This window comes from Pleurodeles waltl, chromosome 11, assembly GCF_031143425.1.
Source record: "Pleurodeles waltl isolate 20211129_DDA chromosome 11, aPleWal1.hap1.20221129, whole genome shotgun sequence".
Classification (NCBI taxonomy): Eukaryota; Metazoa; Chordata; class Amphibia; order Caudata; family Salamandridae; genus Pleurodeles; species Pleurodeles waltl.
Genome location: NC_090450.1, coordinates 926,153,026 through 926,167,508, shown reverse-complemented (window position 1 = coordinate 926,167,508; position 14,483 = coordinate 926,153,026). Strand labels below are relative to the sequence as shown.

The window sequence follows — 14,483 nt, the reverse complement described above, 5'->3', positions numbered from 1 at the left end:
AGGTTGTCTCCTTTCCATGTAGGCCAGAACATCACCTTGCCTACCTCCTTTACTCCGCCTCACCCTTCTAAAGAGGAGAAACAACTCCACTGTCTGAACTGATAAAAAGCATTGTTCTACCTTGACCACACAAAGAAGTTATTTTTCGTAGGGTATGTTGGTCCAAGTAAGGGAAGTCTGTGCAGAAACAGACCATCTTAAGATGGATAGTACTCTACATAACAATCTGCTATGCACTGGCCAAGAAGCAAGCCCCTGTGGGCTTCCACGTACTCATTCCACCAGAGCCAAGGCTGTGACCACTGTGTTAGTTCACAGAGCCCCTGTCCTGGACTTCTGTCAGGCAGCAGCATGGGCAGCTCTGTACACATTTACCAAGCACTACTGCCTCAACACTCTAGTCTGCCGTGACAGACACTTTGCCCATTCGGTCCTATAGGACTTCCTGGCTTAAAATCTGTTTGTCAGCCCCACCACAGGAGAGGCATTGCTTGGGTTTCTATTCTAACATAAGTATTCTGCAGCTAGAAGTCTACTAGATGAACAAGTTAGTTACCTTTGGTAACTCATCTGGTAGAGACTCTAGTCACAGATTCCTTACTGACCCTCACATTCTTCCTACTCAGCAAAGTGATTACAGTGTGAGAATCACCCTTAAGGACCTTAGAAGTTAACACTAGTTGTCAGCTCCATGCTCCTGGCCTTGAAAGTCGCAAACAGGAACTGACGTCAGAGCACCAGGGTAGCCAGTGGGGCTATACACACCTGGCAAAACGGTTTGGCTATGGGTTCCCCTCTCCTTCCTGGGAGCAAGCCAGTCTACCTAAACAATGGGACTGCCCATCTCCCAAGTGTTCCTCATTTATTCTTCAAAGATGGTATAAGGTGATGGGTTCTTATCCAATCCTCCCAGATGTTTTTTTGCTTTTTGATCACCTGGTTTTTGACCTTTTACTGTGAGTGAGCCTCATAATTGTTGTCACTCACGGTAAATGCACTGCAAGTGGAGTGAGCATGTTTGCCACTAGTGTCCACCTTTTAAGATAAGGCCTCTGCGACACAGCTAGAGCAAGGGCCATTTGACTGGTTACACGTGCATGCGTGTGAGGCTCCTGGCCTGTGCGTCCCTGTAACTGCACAGATAACCTGGCTTGGAGGGGACCGCACAGGATTGGATATTGACCTAGGGTAGTCCTCATAATGTTGTGCATTCATAGGGAAAGTCATTGTGGTTTACTGTTTTGTCTGCAGTAATGCTCCATTATATACCTATGGGAAATTCTGCCTGAAAGTGAAGTTTTGCTTCCCTTCGGCCTACAAAGTCCAGTGGCATATCAAAATGGGGTGGAAAACTTATGCCAAATCTGAGAGTTCCAGGCTTATGGGTCATCCAGGACTGTCATATTTCTCTGGCTCAGGATCAGAGCCCAGGCTTTTTGTCATCCTTCTTGCCAAATTAATTACATTCTCTCTGTAGGAAAATGGCCCTTGTTGCAGTTACCCCCCACTTTTTGCCTGATATTGATGCTGACTTGACTGAGTGTGTGCTTGGACCCTGCTAACCAGGCTCCAGCACCAGTGTTCTTTCACTAAAAAGTTACCATTGTTTATACAATTGTCACACCGCTGGCACACGGATAAGTCCCTTGTAAAAGGTACCAGTGGTACCAAGAGCCCTGTGACCAGGGAAGGTCCCCAAGGTGTACAGCCTGTGTTGTGCCACCCTCAGGGGCACCTCACCTAACACATGTACACTGCCATTGCAGATTGTGTGTGTTGGTGGGGAGAAAAAGGGAAAGTCAACATGGCATCCCCTTCAGGGTGCCATGTACACAAAACACTTCCTATGGCATAGGTAGGTCACCCCTCTAGCAGGCCTTAAAGCCCTAAGGCAGGGTGCGGGCAGGTGAGGGCATAGCTGCATGAGCAATATGCCCCTACAGTGTTAACTCCATTCTTAGACGTTAGAAGTACAGTGTGGCCATACTGAGTATTTGGTCTGGGAGTCTGTAAAAAACGAACTCCACAGTTCCATAAAGGCTACACTGAATACTGGTAAGTTTGGTATCAAACTTCTCAGAATAATAAACCCCTCTGATGCCAGTGTGGGATTTATTAAAAAAAAAATGCACACAAAGGGCATCTTAGAAATGCCCCCTGTATTTTACCCAATCCTTCAGTGCAGGACTAACTGGTTTGTGCCAGCCTGCCACTGAGAGATGAGTTTCTGACCCCCTGGGGTGAGAGCCTTTGTGCTTTCTGGGGCCAGAAACAAAGCCTGCACTGGTTGGAGGTGCTTCACACCTCCACCCTGCAGGAATCGTAACACCCAACGGTGAGCCTCAAAGGCTCAGGCTCCGTGTTACAATGCCCCGGGGCACTCCATCTAGTGGTGATGCCCAGCCCCTGTACAAAGCCCCTAATTTTGGCAGCAAGTTCAGATGGGTAATTAGGGAAAACAGCGTCGCCACCTCAGCTAGGACCACCCCTAAGGTGTCCAGAGCTGAATTGACCCTTCTGCTTGCGGAATCCTCCTCCATGATTCGGAGGACAGGGACCAATAGGGACAAGAATGTGCTCCCCTCCCCCAAAGGGAGTGAGCACAAGGAGGGTGTAGCCATCCTCAGGAACAGTAGCCGTTGGCTACTGCCATCTAACCCCTAAAAACGCCCCTAAGTCTTGTATTTAAGGGCTCCCTCAACCAAGGTAGTGAGATTCCTGACGACCTCACAAGAAGGACTGCTTAGCGGAAACCCCAGCAAAGAAGGAAAGGTGACAACATCTGAGTTGGCGCCAGCCCTACTGGGCTGTCTCCTGCTTCAAAGAACCTGCAGAAAAAAGGCGACGCGTCCTGCAGGTCCAGTGACATCTGAAAAACCTCCAGAGGACTGTCTGCATCACAGGGGATCAAGAACTCCAGTGGACAGCAGCCCTGTCCAAAGAAGAACAGAAGAAGAAACCTCTTCTGAAGGTCTCCCACCTCACTCCAGAAGCACACATTGCCTAAGGCCCGAGTCCAGGTGGCTCAACCAACCTGAGAGGACCCCCAGGCAACGGTGACCAAGAGCCCACACTGGGTTGACCTCTCCACCCCTCCACAACGACGCCTGCATAGGGAATCCCAAAGACTCCCCTGACCGTGACTGCCCTGGATGAAGATAACCAATGCCAAAGGACCCACTGCAACCGCAGCCCCCAGCCCTTGGAGAAATTGACACCTGGTGCAGCGACAATAAACAGGTGGCCCTCTTCCCTGTCCAACCGGTGGTGTGCCCGTGACACCTCCCCCACCCCACTCCCCAACCCCCACTGGACCTCCCCTGCAGTACCTGAGTGGCCCCAGGGTCCCACCCCGCTGCCCTGTTTGCACTCTACACCCAGCCACCCCAGTGCCACTGATGGTGTGGGATTGGTGCCTACTTGGGACCCCTTCAGTGCTCCTCTAATACCCCCTGGTCTGCCCTCCAAGCCGCGGGTACTTACCTGCTGGCAGACAGAATTCAGAGTACCCCCGTCTCCATAGGAGCCCATGTTAAAATTGCTCAACTTTGACCTCTGCACCCGGCCTGCCTCGTGTTGCTGGTGGTGGGTGTTTGGGGTTGACTTGAACCCCCAGTGGTGGACTACCTATAACCCAGAGACTGGAACTGTAAATCATGTACTTACCCCTAAAACTGTACTCTATTTTCTTCCCCCATGTACTGTTCTGAAAATGCATTGTCCGCTTTTGAAATATTCTCTGTTTACTTAAAAACTGTTTTCTTTGCTAAAGTGAAACAAAGTAACATTGATATCTGTGTTGAGTACTTACCTGCAACAGTAATTATTTCTGAACTGAATCTTGTGGTTTTAGAAATAAAGTAATAAAAGAATATTTTTCTATATTAAAAAAAAAAAAAACTATTGGCCTGGAGTTGTCATTGAGTGTGTGTTTTCTCTTATTGCTTGTGTATTTACAACAAATGCTTAACACTATCCTCTAATAAGCCTAACTGCTCGACCACACTACCACAAATGGAGCATTAGTATTATCTATTATTGCCTCTGTCAAGCCTCTAGGGGGAACCCCTGGACTCTGTGCACACTATATCTAATTTGTATATAGTATATACAGAGCCAGCTTCCCACACTCCATCAGCAGGATCACAGCCTCCCCACAGAAAGGGAGCAATTTAGTGTTTCAATCGGACCCTGAGGAGGAAAGTAGTGGAGTTGAAGGATCTGTATCAATCAATCCATCAGCTGTCACACTGCACCAGGGATGGACCAGCCCAAGCCGACTGAACGGAGGAAGCCTTGACCTCCAGATCCAACCCAGGAGGGGACGTTGCTTTGAAGTTTTGGTGGGAAAGGCTAAGGCAATGATGTCAGCAAGGGGTGGAACTGAGGTCCCCAGAGGAGATGTGACCAGTGACTCCTGGGTGATACCATTTTGAATTGTCCCAGCTTGCCACGCAGGAGGGTTGTGATGGGTTGGAGAGGTGATATAGCATCCTAGCACAGACCAGAGGAACTCTCTCCAGGACCAGGGAAAGTGGTGCCCAGGACAGGGGAAAGTGGTTCCCTCACAATCCCTAAGGGCTAGTTGGGGAAAGAACTGGGCTTCTGATCTAATGAGGAGCAAAGCACGAGAAGAGAAAAAGGAGAAAGACTGATGCAGGCAGCCATCGGAACTAGCTCCCTGTAAAGGTTACCTCTTTAGAGGCCAGGAGGCCTAAGGGAAGTGCTCTAGGTGGTTAGGGCTCCCCAACCAGCAAAATGAGCCCTAGAATAGTGCCTGACTGATTTAACCCTTGATGCCTAGCAATGACGGAATTGTGTGGGGCTTCGCTACCTGTATACTGTAAGCCACCAGGGAGGGTGGGCCAGGGCCCAAAGGTCGTGTTAAGGAACTTTAGGAAACTGAGGGTTTTTGTTTTAGTCCCCCACCCCACTCCCACACTTCCCTTTGTGTCCTCTTTTCAGATATTAAATGCTGGATTTCGACTCCAACAGTGCACTGAGGCATGCTGCTCAGGCCTCAGTGCCAGTGCGCTTTCCTTTAAAACAAGATATGTCTTGGCACAGGACTTTAGCACTCCTGTAAGTCCCTAGTAAATGGTGCCCCTGGTACTTAGGGAATGGGTGCTAAAGAGGGACGGTAGGAAGCTGGCTCTCTACATGGTGGACGAAAAAGAAGTACACTATACAGAGAGTTCAGCGGATCCCCAATTGGTTTGCAGAGGCAAAAGTAGATAGTACTAACGCTCTATTTTGTGGTAGTGTGGGCAAGCAGTTAGATTTATCAGAGGATAGTGCTAAGCATTTGTTGTACTTGAAGGCAATAAATGAGACACACACTCAAAGAATAATTCTGAATCCTATTTAGAAAAATAACACTTTAAAAAAAAAAAACTTTGAAAAGAAGAGCGTCATTACATGGTAAACACATTTCTAAGCATAAATACTTTTCACTTGCAAAAATGGACACTTAGTGCAATTTTTGAATTATTCAATTGTAACCTATGTGGGGAAAACGGTCAGCAAACAGGTACTTTTCTATGACTTACAAGACCAATCCCTGAGATTTGTTAAATATTGGACAAGGGTCAGGACCACACAAACCAATGACTCCGGGCAGCACTGGGTTGGGCAGGTGTAGTACGGTGTTGGGTGCCCAGTGTATTTCAGTGAGGATTGATCAAAGTGGAAATAGGCTGCAGGCTCTGGATAGGAAGCCAGTCGGACAAATAACAGGTAAGTAACAAACATGGGGTGGTCAGGGGACGTAGGTGCACCTTTGGTTCTCTTCTCCGAGACACATGGGTGACAGATGCAGGAGTGTCCTTTGGCCTCAGATTTGTGTGTCCGCAAGCACTCATGGTTGAGGGGTCCTGTGGTCGAAGGCTACAGGTGTCGTCCAGGAGGGGTAAAACCACAGTGAACTTGAACCCAGGAGAGCTGAGGGATGTTGTTGACACTGGTGAACCACTTTAGATCAAGCTGTAGGTGACCGGTGCAGTGGTTGCATTAGGTGGTGGGTTTCTCACCACTGAGGCTGCGGGAGAGGTGGCCTGTGTGCAGAGGCTGCAGGTGACTTTGGGGAGTCAAAGAGAAGTGAAACCACAGTGGACTCACTCTGGGAACTGGCACTAAACCTCCACTCCCCCTTGGGACAGTGGATGAAGTGGTGACTTAAGGTGTTAGGTCCTTGCGGTTGCAGAGTCCTTTCTTTAGAGTTGGTTGGGGAGCAGGTTTGCTGCTTACAGGAGTCTTTGTTGAAGGCAGGAAGTCCTCCTGGATTTCTGGAGGCTCAGCTACAGGGTGATCTGTCTTTTGGTGCAATTAGTCCAGGGTAGCAGAGGACAGGTCAGCTGCTTTTCTTCTGTGGGTGTGATGCTTCAGTGTCCTTGGGTTTCTTAGGTCATTGGGATCTGAGTTCTTGGTTTCAGTGGTGCCACCTAAATATTCAGTTTAGGGGCGTTACGGGAAGTGCCGGATGGCAGCCAGTGGGTTGCCCCCCTTTAGAGTGGCTACACCCTCTTTATAACCTCTTCTGTTGGGAAGTGGACATAACCCTGACCCTAGAGGTCTAATTTAATCCAAAACAAGATGGAGGGATTTAAAAAGTGGTGTACACTTCATCTTGTCCGTGTTAGGGGTGGGACTAGCATAATATGGGGGTGACCTCCTAATCTAACTAATGTTCTCTCCTATTTTGCAGCCAGCAAGTGGTGACTATGAATTTCATAGCTACATGGTGGCTCCACTGAAGATAGACATGTTTGGTATCAAACATTTCCTATTGGTGAACACACACTGATTCTAGTGTTGAATTTACTAATACATGCACCCTTATGGCACCTTAGAGGTGCCCCATGAAAACCTACCAGCTACTAGTGTGGTGATTGACTGACTGGTCCTGACCAGTTTAGCCACTTTAGCCACGATTCTGACCCCCCTAAGGTGATAGCCAGCACTCTGAGTGTTGAGACCAAAGCCTGCACTGGGCAGGGGTGTTGACACCTCCTCCAGGCAGGATGGCCATTCCGGGGTGGGGAGCTTCAAAGGCCTAGCCGCCTTTTTAATGCAACCCCGGTCTCTCCAGATGGCGAAGATGAGCAATCCTCCTGTCCTGACCACACTTCTTGGCAGCAAGACAGGTGGGAAAAGTAGTTGATTAGAAGGTTAACCTCTAGGGTCAGGGTTATGCCCTCTTACCAACGGATGTGGTCATAGAAAGGTTGTAGTCGCCCTAAAGGTGGGCAATCCTTTGGCTGCCACGTGGCACTCCCTGTAACACCCCTAAATTGAGTATTTAGGTGACACTCCTGAACCCAAGAACTTAGACCATGATGAACTAAGATGCCCAAGGACACTGAACAGTCGCACCCGCAGAAGAGGAGAAAAGCAGCTGACCTTATACCAACCCAGCCGGACTGTCTGCAACACTCTGCACCAAAAGACAGAGGACTGCCTGCCTTTGAACAAGACTCGAGACTCAAGTGAGCAGCGGACCTGCTCCTCAACCAACCCTAAAGAAAAGGCTCTGCAGCCTCTGGAACTGCAAGGACCCAACACCTGAATTCACCACTGCCCCTGCCATCACTGACCTGATGGCAGGGCCAGTGGGAATGGAGCTCCGGTGCCAACAAGGTTCCCCAGAGTCAGAGTCCACCATAGTTTAACTCCTCCTGGACTCCCCGAAGTAGCCTGCAACCTCTTCGTGCAGGCCCCCAGGTGTCTGGTGGAGAAACCAGACACCTGAAGCAACCAATGCACCTATTGCCTACGGCCCAATCTGAAGTGGGTCCCTGCTGTCCATGATGTCCCCCAGCTCTCCTGAGGTCGAATCCACTGTAGTTTCACCCCTCCTGGACTCCACAAAGATGCTTGCAGCCTCAGGCCACAGGGGCCATCAACTGTGAGTGCTTCCTGACACACAAACCCAACACCAAAGGACACCCCTGCATCTGTCGCCCCTGGGCCTTAGCGAAGACGTCCCTGAGCACCCCACATTTGTGACCTACCTGTTGGTTGTCCCCGACTGGTCCCCCTGCTTGAGCCTGTAGCATACATTCACAGAGACCAATCCCCATTGAACTACATCGGGCACCCAACGCCATACTACACCTTTGCACCCGGCTGCTCCAGTGCTGTCCAGAGTGACCTGTTGGTGTGGTCCTGACCCTTGCCAGTACTCACCTTTAATCTACAAGATTGGTCATGTGAGTTGTCGCCAAGTGCTTATTTATTGAATGTTTTCCCTCCATAGGTTAACAATGAAGAACTCTGAAATTGCACGAAATGTACATTTTTGCAACTGAAAATAATTTATGCTTTAAAAAGTACTTACCTTAACACAAAGTTCTTGAGTTTAAAACATATATATATGAAAAGAAGTATTATTTTTTTTAATTGATCACAGACTTATTTTTTGAGTCTCATTTTTTGCATCCATGACTACAACAAATGCTTATCACTACCCGCCCACACTTCCACATTAGTCCTATCTACTTTTGCCACTGCAAACCAATTGGGGATCCACTGGACTCTGCACGCTGTACTTTTTTAGTGCATCATATAGAGAGCCAGCTTCCTACAAATCCGTTGTGGGCTATAAGTGGTCTGTAAATGGGATGAAAGGAGGCTGTTGTGGATGAGGTTGTTGGTGTTAGATGTGTAAATATGATGAGTATGTTTTCTCTGTGTGAGTTCAGGAATGGTGTCTGTAGTTGGGTCTTCGAGAGACACATGATGGGTGGTTTAGCTCAGCAGCAGGACTTCTGGCCTTAAATCCAAACAGATGACTGCCGTCTTCTTGCTCATTCTTAATTTGGGATGTCCAGGTGAGTGATGGATTGGGGAGGACAGGCCTTTATTGGATATAGAGGGCCAGAAATGCAGTGAGTTTGCTTCCTGCTCAGATGTGTGCCGGGAAATTTGGAGAAGTCGTTTTGCTGAGAAGAATGTTAGAAATTGAAGTTTGTCTGATTGACTTCTTCTTTTAAAGATAGTTTTGGTAGGAAACAGTGGTGTCACTTCCCGTACACATGGGTGCTGAGAAATGCACCTATGTCATTTCCTTTTGAGATGGATGCTGGAAAGTGAAATGAGTTTGCCTGCCTTCATTGAAAGATGGTTTTGTCACTAAACTGGTGAGGAAAACTAACAAGTCAGGTTATCTTTTTGTCCCTTATGGTGATCATTTGACCAAATAACACAGCTGCAAAGTCTGCAATGCCAACTGGATATTTGTGTGCACATTTAATCATTATGGCTTGGGTTCAACCTCCCCTAACACTTCACACTTACTCCAATAGAGCCAAAAAAAGCTTTGACTGCAATACAAAGGCATGTGCATTTAAAAGATATGTAGAGCAATTATTTGGGCAACTTAGCAAGCCCTCTCTAAAGTCTCTCTACAAAGACCCATTTGTAGGCATTAGGGTTTCCTAGATCTTGCCCTAGCATGCACAGTCCCGCTCACTTGTTTGGGGTTGTGAATTTAGGTTTCCCACTATTTTAGAAGGTAAGAGATCAGGCAGCCCTTGACAGATCTACTGTGCTACAGCCGTGCATGACAATGGCATAGAACCTGAGCTGGGATGATTGGTTATGCAAGGGTAAGAAGGGCCAGTTGGAAATGGTGTGTATGTGGGTGCACACAGAGAGTACACTCACAGTAGTGACATTACATTTGGATCAGTTTTTTTCCAGTACTGCTTATGGTGCGGTCTTCTAAACAGTTCTGAAATATGGACAGAAATCATTATTTAGGTAACCTTTTCTTCTGATTTTGAGATACTGTTCTGCTTACAATAATGCTTTTACAGTACCTTATTTTATAGCCCAAAAGAAGGAAAATACCCAGCAAGAATAATTTTCTTTTTTTTTTTTTTCTTTTTTTTGCAGGAGAGGAAACTGTAAGAAAGCAAGCCTTGGACTAGTATGTGAAATTGGTCTACGCTGTCGCACATACTATGTTCTGTGTGGTTCTGTACTTAGTGTTTGGACAAAGGTAGAAGGGGTCCTAGCTTCTGTTAGTGGTTCCAATGTGAAAATGCAAATCGTTCGTCTGAGAACAGATGATGGGCAGCGGATCGTGGGTATGTACACCAGTTTTGGCTTTTTTCATAATTAGATAAGGCAGACCATTCATAAATAACATTAACCAGAACACCAAGCCTTACTCAAAGGTAGCACAGCAAAAAGGTATCGAAGTTGGGTTTATTAAATTGTATGTCTTTTCAGATTGTCAACAGTATGTTCTGCCCAATGATAGGATGTTGGTGTTCTGATGGATATTTCTTCCAACAAATGCCTCACCTCTTCATTCTCCTACAGGTGCCATAGTGGATCTAGAAAAGATGAAATAGGTCTTAAGTGCTGATAAGTTGTACCACGGTTCTGACTTACCCTTGTGATCCCCCGCCCCCCCCTTGACATCATGGATATATATTTACGTATGGTTTCAGTTTCTTTTTTCTGCAATCTTTGATGCAGGTTGAGTTCTATGTGAAACGATTTCCTCGATTTGTTGTTTTACAGTGTGTTGGGCAGCATGGCTCCCCCTCAAAGATTTAAAGGTGGCACTCCTGCCACAGATGTCGCTTTTGCCTGACCCATTCTTGACCCAAACTTCTTATCCTTTACAAAAAGCTGTAAATTCTGAGGACAAAAGGCATTTTTATCAGCTTAGGTTTAAGGTCTGGTAGGTAATTGAAGAAAAATCCCCCTGAAGAGCCTTCCCTCATGCTGAGTAATTTGGCCATCACAAGGTGCTCTTTGCCTCTACTTGCGACTACATCCATATACGAAATACAGTTTACCACGATGATAACAGCAGTCCATTTTCTCCTTTCTTCCAGCAGACATATAGGAGACTATTGACACTGCAGAATGCCAGTAGCCTAGATGTTTTTGCTGATGTGGGTCTGAAGTGACCTGACCAGGGGAGGAGAATAAAGCAAACCTCATAAATCCTGTACTTTAAAGCCCTTGCTTTCATTCACTGAAGATAAAATGGGCCCCATTGTGGTTGCATGATACAGACTACTAATTGATCTTGTGGTAAATTGCCAAGTTGCTCATCGCCATTATCCAACACCAGGTTATCCTAAGTTCTTCACTGCCGTTCTCGAGAGAATCCTTTTATGCAGGCTTCTTTGGGCTCTAAACAGAATATTGACTTTTTTCCTTGCACTCCTCCCAATAAGGGGTGGAAACGGTTTGAAGCATTAAGAAATTTCGTCTTTTCTTTGGGACACTGGCTTTTCCATCCACTAAAGCATCTGGTCGTCTTGCTTTTTTACTCTCATGCTCTCTGTGTATGACCATTTTACTGAAGAGGTACATGATTGGCAAGATGTGGCCTAACAAATCCTCTGCTCTGGCCTGGATAGGGTAGTCTCTTGAGACTCAGGGGGTCATTCTGACCCTGGCGGCCGGTGACCGCCAGGGTCACCGACCACGGGAGCACCGCCAACAGGCTGGCGGTGCTCCCGAGGGCATTCTGACCGCGGCGGTTCAGCCGCGGCCAGAAAGGGTAAACCGGTGGTCTCCCGCCGGTTTACCACTGCCCTTGTGAATCCTCCATGGCTGTGGAGCGCGCTCCGCAGCCATGGGGATTCTGACACCCCCTACCGCCATGAGACCCGCCAGGAACAGGATGGCGGTAGGGGGTGCCGCGGGGCCCCTGGGGGCCCCTGCAGTGCCCATGCCCATGGGATGGGCACTGCAGGGGCCCCCGTAAGAGGGCCCCGCAAAGTATTTCAGTGTCTGCTAAGCAGACACTGAAATACGCGACGGGTGCAACTGCACCCGTCGCACCCCTGCAACTACGCCGGCTCAATTCTGAGCCGGCGTCCTCGTTGCAGGGGCATTTCCTCTGGGCAGGCGGGCGCTCTTTTGGAGAGCGCCCGCCAGCCCAGAGGAAATGTCTGAATGGCCGCCGCGGTCTTTTGACCGCGGTGCGGTCATTCAGCGGCGGTACCTTGGCGGACGGCCTCTGCCGTCCGCCAAGGTCAAAATGACCCCCTCAGTGCCTGGATGCACTCTACCGGGTTCTCATTTGATGTTATCTTATGAACATGTCATTTGATGAAACTCACTTTTTTGGTAAGAAGGCTGATTCAGCTCTGGAGCACATCAAGCAAAGTTGAGGCATGGCCCAAATCTTAAGACTGGCTTCCGTCGCACACCAGTAGCACCAGCAATACGGCAAGTTCTGATGTTCCCTGGGCCTGTCCAGCAACCTAACAAGTTTTTCCAAGTCCATCAGCAACTCATTTCCCTGTTCCTACGTGCCCCCTAACACCAAACACTTTTGCTCACACTTAGGGGTGCACATGCAACCTCCAGCGGGTGGGTGTCATTTTGTTTGGCAAACTAGCAGAATACCACAGTGGACCATTGGGACCTCCTGATATTCAAATGAATCTACTTTCTACCCTTTCTAGACTCCGATTCCCATGAACCTTTCTGTGAATAACTTTGCCTGCATTCTGCAGTAGGAGGATCTCACTGTTGAGCAAGAGGCCAAAGAACTTGGAGGTAACACACCTGCTCATTCTTTTCCCATAAAAGGGCTCAGTTTTCGTCACCTATCGGATCTTCAGTGTCCTGAACACTTTCCATTGCAGAGAGAACTTCAAGAGGCTTTACTTTGTTCATGTCTTTTTGACTCTGTAGTTGAAAGACTGAATGGTGTCCATCGACTTTCAGGACACGTTTTTATGCACTGCTTTGCAGTCAGACCAAAGGAGGTTCCTGTATTTTGTAGTGGCTATCAATTTACAGTCCTTTATTTCGGGCTAACATCAACCCTAGTGTCTTTACAAAGGTCATTGTAGTGGTTGCTGCCATCTTTGCATGTCAGAGATTTGTGTGTTCATTCCTTGACAATTTGTTGTTGATGATAGCTTCTCGCCGTAGCTGCTGTCTGACCACCTCAGGCCACGATCTCTCTGCTCTTCCACATGGGGTTTGTAGTCTACCCCCAAAAGTCTCATCTCCAGCCCACTTAGCATATTCTTTTTATCAAGGCTGAGCTGGACACTCCCTTCAGGCTATGATCATGATGTTTCGGAAGGATGCAGTCCTGTCTTTTTTTTGTCTGCTCACTGCTTACATCTTGCGGGTTTCCCAAGCTCTGTGTCATATGCATCCTGTTCAGTTGTGCTTCTGTTTTCAGTCGGATGTGCTTTAGGGTGTCCTGACAGACAACATTTGGATCTCCCAAGAGGCTCCACAGGACCTGTGGTGAAGGATGGTGACTTGATGTAACTTGTTTGCTGGAAACCCTTCTGCCCTTCAAGAGCGGTGGTCATGGTTGTGACAGACACGACCTCCCTTGACTTTGGTGGTCATCCGAGCACTTTGTATATCAGCGGCTTAAGGTCTTCCCTGGAGTGGCAGACCCACATCAGTGTGCTCGAGCTTTTGGGCGATGAGCCTGGTGTTACTGCCCTCCATCTGTAGTCGGTCAGTTGAGGTCCTGACATTACTGCAGTGCGGTATGCCAACAGGCAGGCTGGCATAGGCTCTCATTCCTTGTGCTTGGAGGCCCTCAACCTGTAGTCCTTTGTTCAGTTTCATGGTGTCTGTGTCATACATATTGTGGGCAGACTGTCTCAGTCAGTGTCATCTTGAGGTTTATGAATGGATCAGTTCATCACAGCTATCTTGGGTACCCCTTCTGTGAACCTATGTTTTGACTAAAGAATGCTCACACTACCCTGTGTTCTACTCTCTCCAGTTTCTGCCTAGAGCTGCTCTAGGAGACTTGTTCCACCAGGTTTATTATGAATTCCTGTCTGTTCCTCTTATTCCTCTGGTTCTTGGGAAGCTGCATCAGGACTGTGGACTGTAGGCTGGTGATCCTGATCTCACTGAATTAGCAGAGGGTGGTGTGGTCTTTGGTTCTTACTCAGTCTGTTCCTGGGTGCTCTTGTGATGGACCTTCTTTCACAATGGGTAAGGAACGTTCTATATCCGCACCTCAAGACCTTTCACCTTTATGCCTTGGAACTCAGTGAGCAAAACGGATTTCTTTTGATGTGCCTGCAGAGATGGGTGATGAAGTCACTCTTCTAAATCTTTTTTCCCAAGCTTTGGTCATGTTTTGTGGGGTTTTTTCTGTGTTAAGGAGGAAGCTGATCACAATCTGGGTGCTTTCGTCTGTTGTGTTGCAGTTTAAACCTACCCAGGAAGGCTTGGCTGTAGGTACTGTTACTTATTTGTTGGCCTTTTTGGGTTTTCATTGTTAGTAGGATCAGCTGTCCTTCAAGTCTCCAGCTATGCGCTTCTTGGCAGGGTTAGTGATATGTTTCCACCAGTCTATCATCCCACAATGGGACCTTAATCTGGTGTACACTTTCCTGATCGCTTCTCCCTTTAAACTCATGCACATTTGCCCCTTGAAGGTACTTACTCTGAAGACTGTTTTTCCAATTGCTTGAACCTCCACTATTAGTGAAAAAATGCTCTATCTTCCCTCCTTT

At 47.8% G+C, this 14,483-nt stretch overlaps 1 protein-coding gene across 4 annotated transcripts in view; it reads left to right on the top strand.

The window, feature by feature from the left end:
- SBNO1 (strawberry notch homolog 1) overlaps nt 1–14,483 on the top strand; it is a 1,077,952-nt gene that overhangs the window by 1,019,596 nt on the left and 43,873 nt on the right. For all 4 annotated transcript variants that reach the window (XM_069214997.1, XM_069214996.1, XM_069214993.1 and 1 more), the window contains one exon: nt 9,895–10,088. In XM_069214997.1, the coding sequence (XP_069071098.1) occupies nt 9,895–10,088 (194 nt within the window). The remainder of the gene's footprint in view (nt 1–9,894; nt 10,089–14,483) is intronic.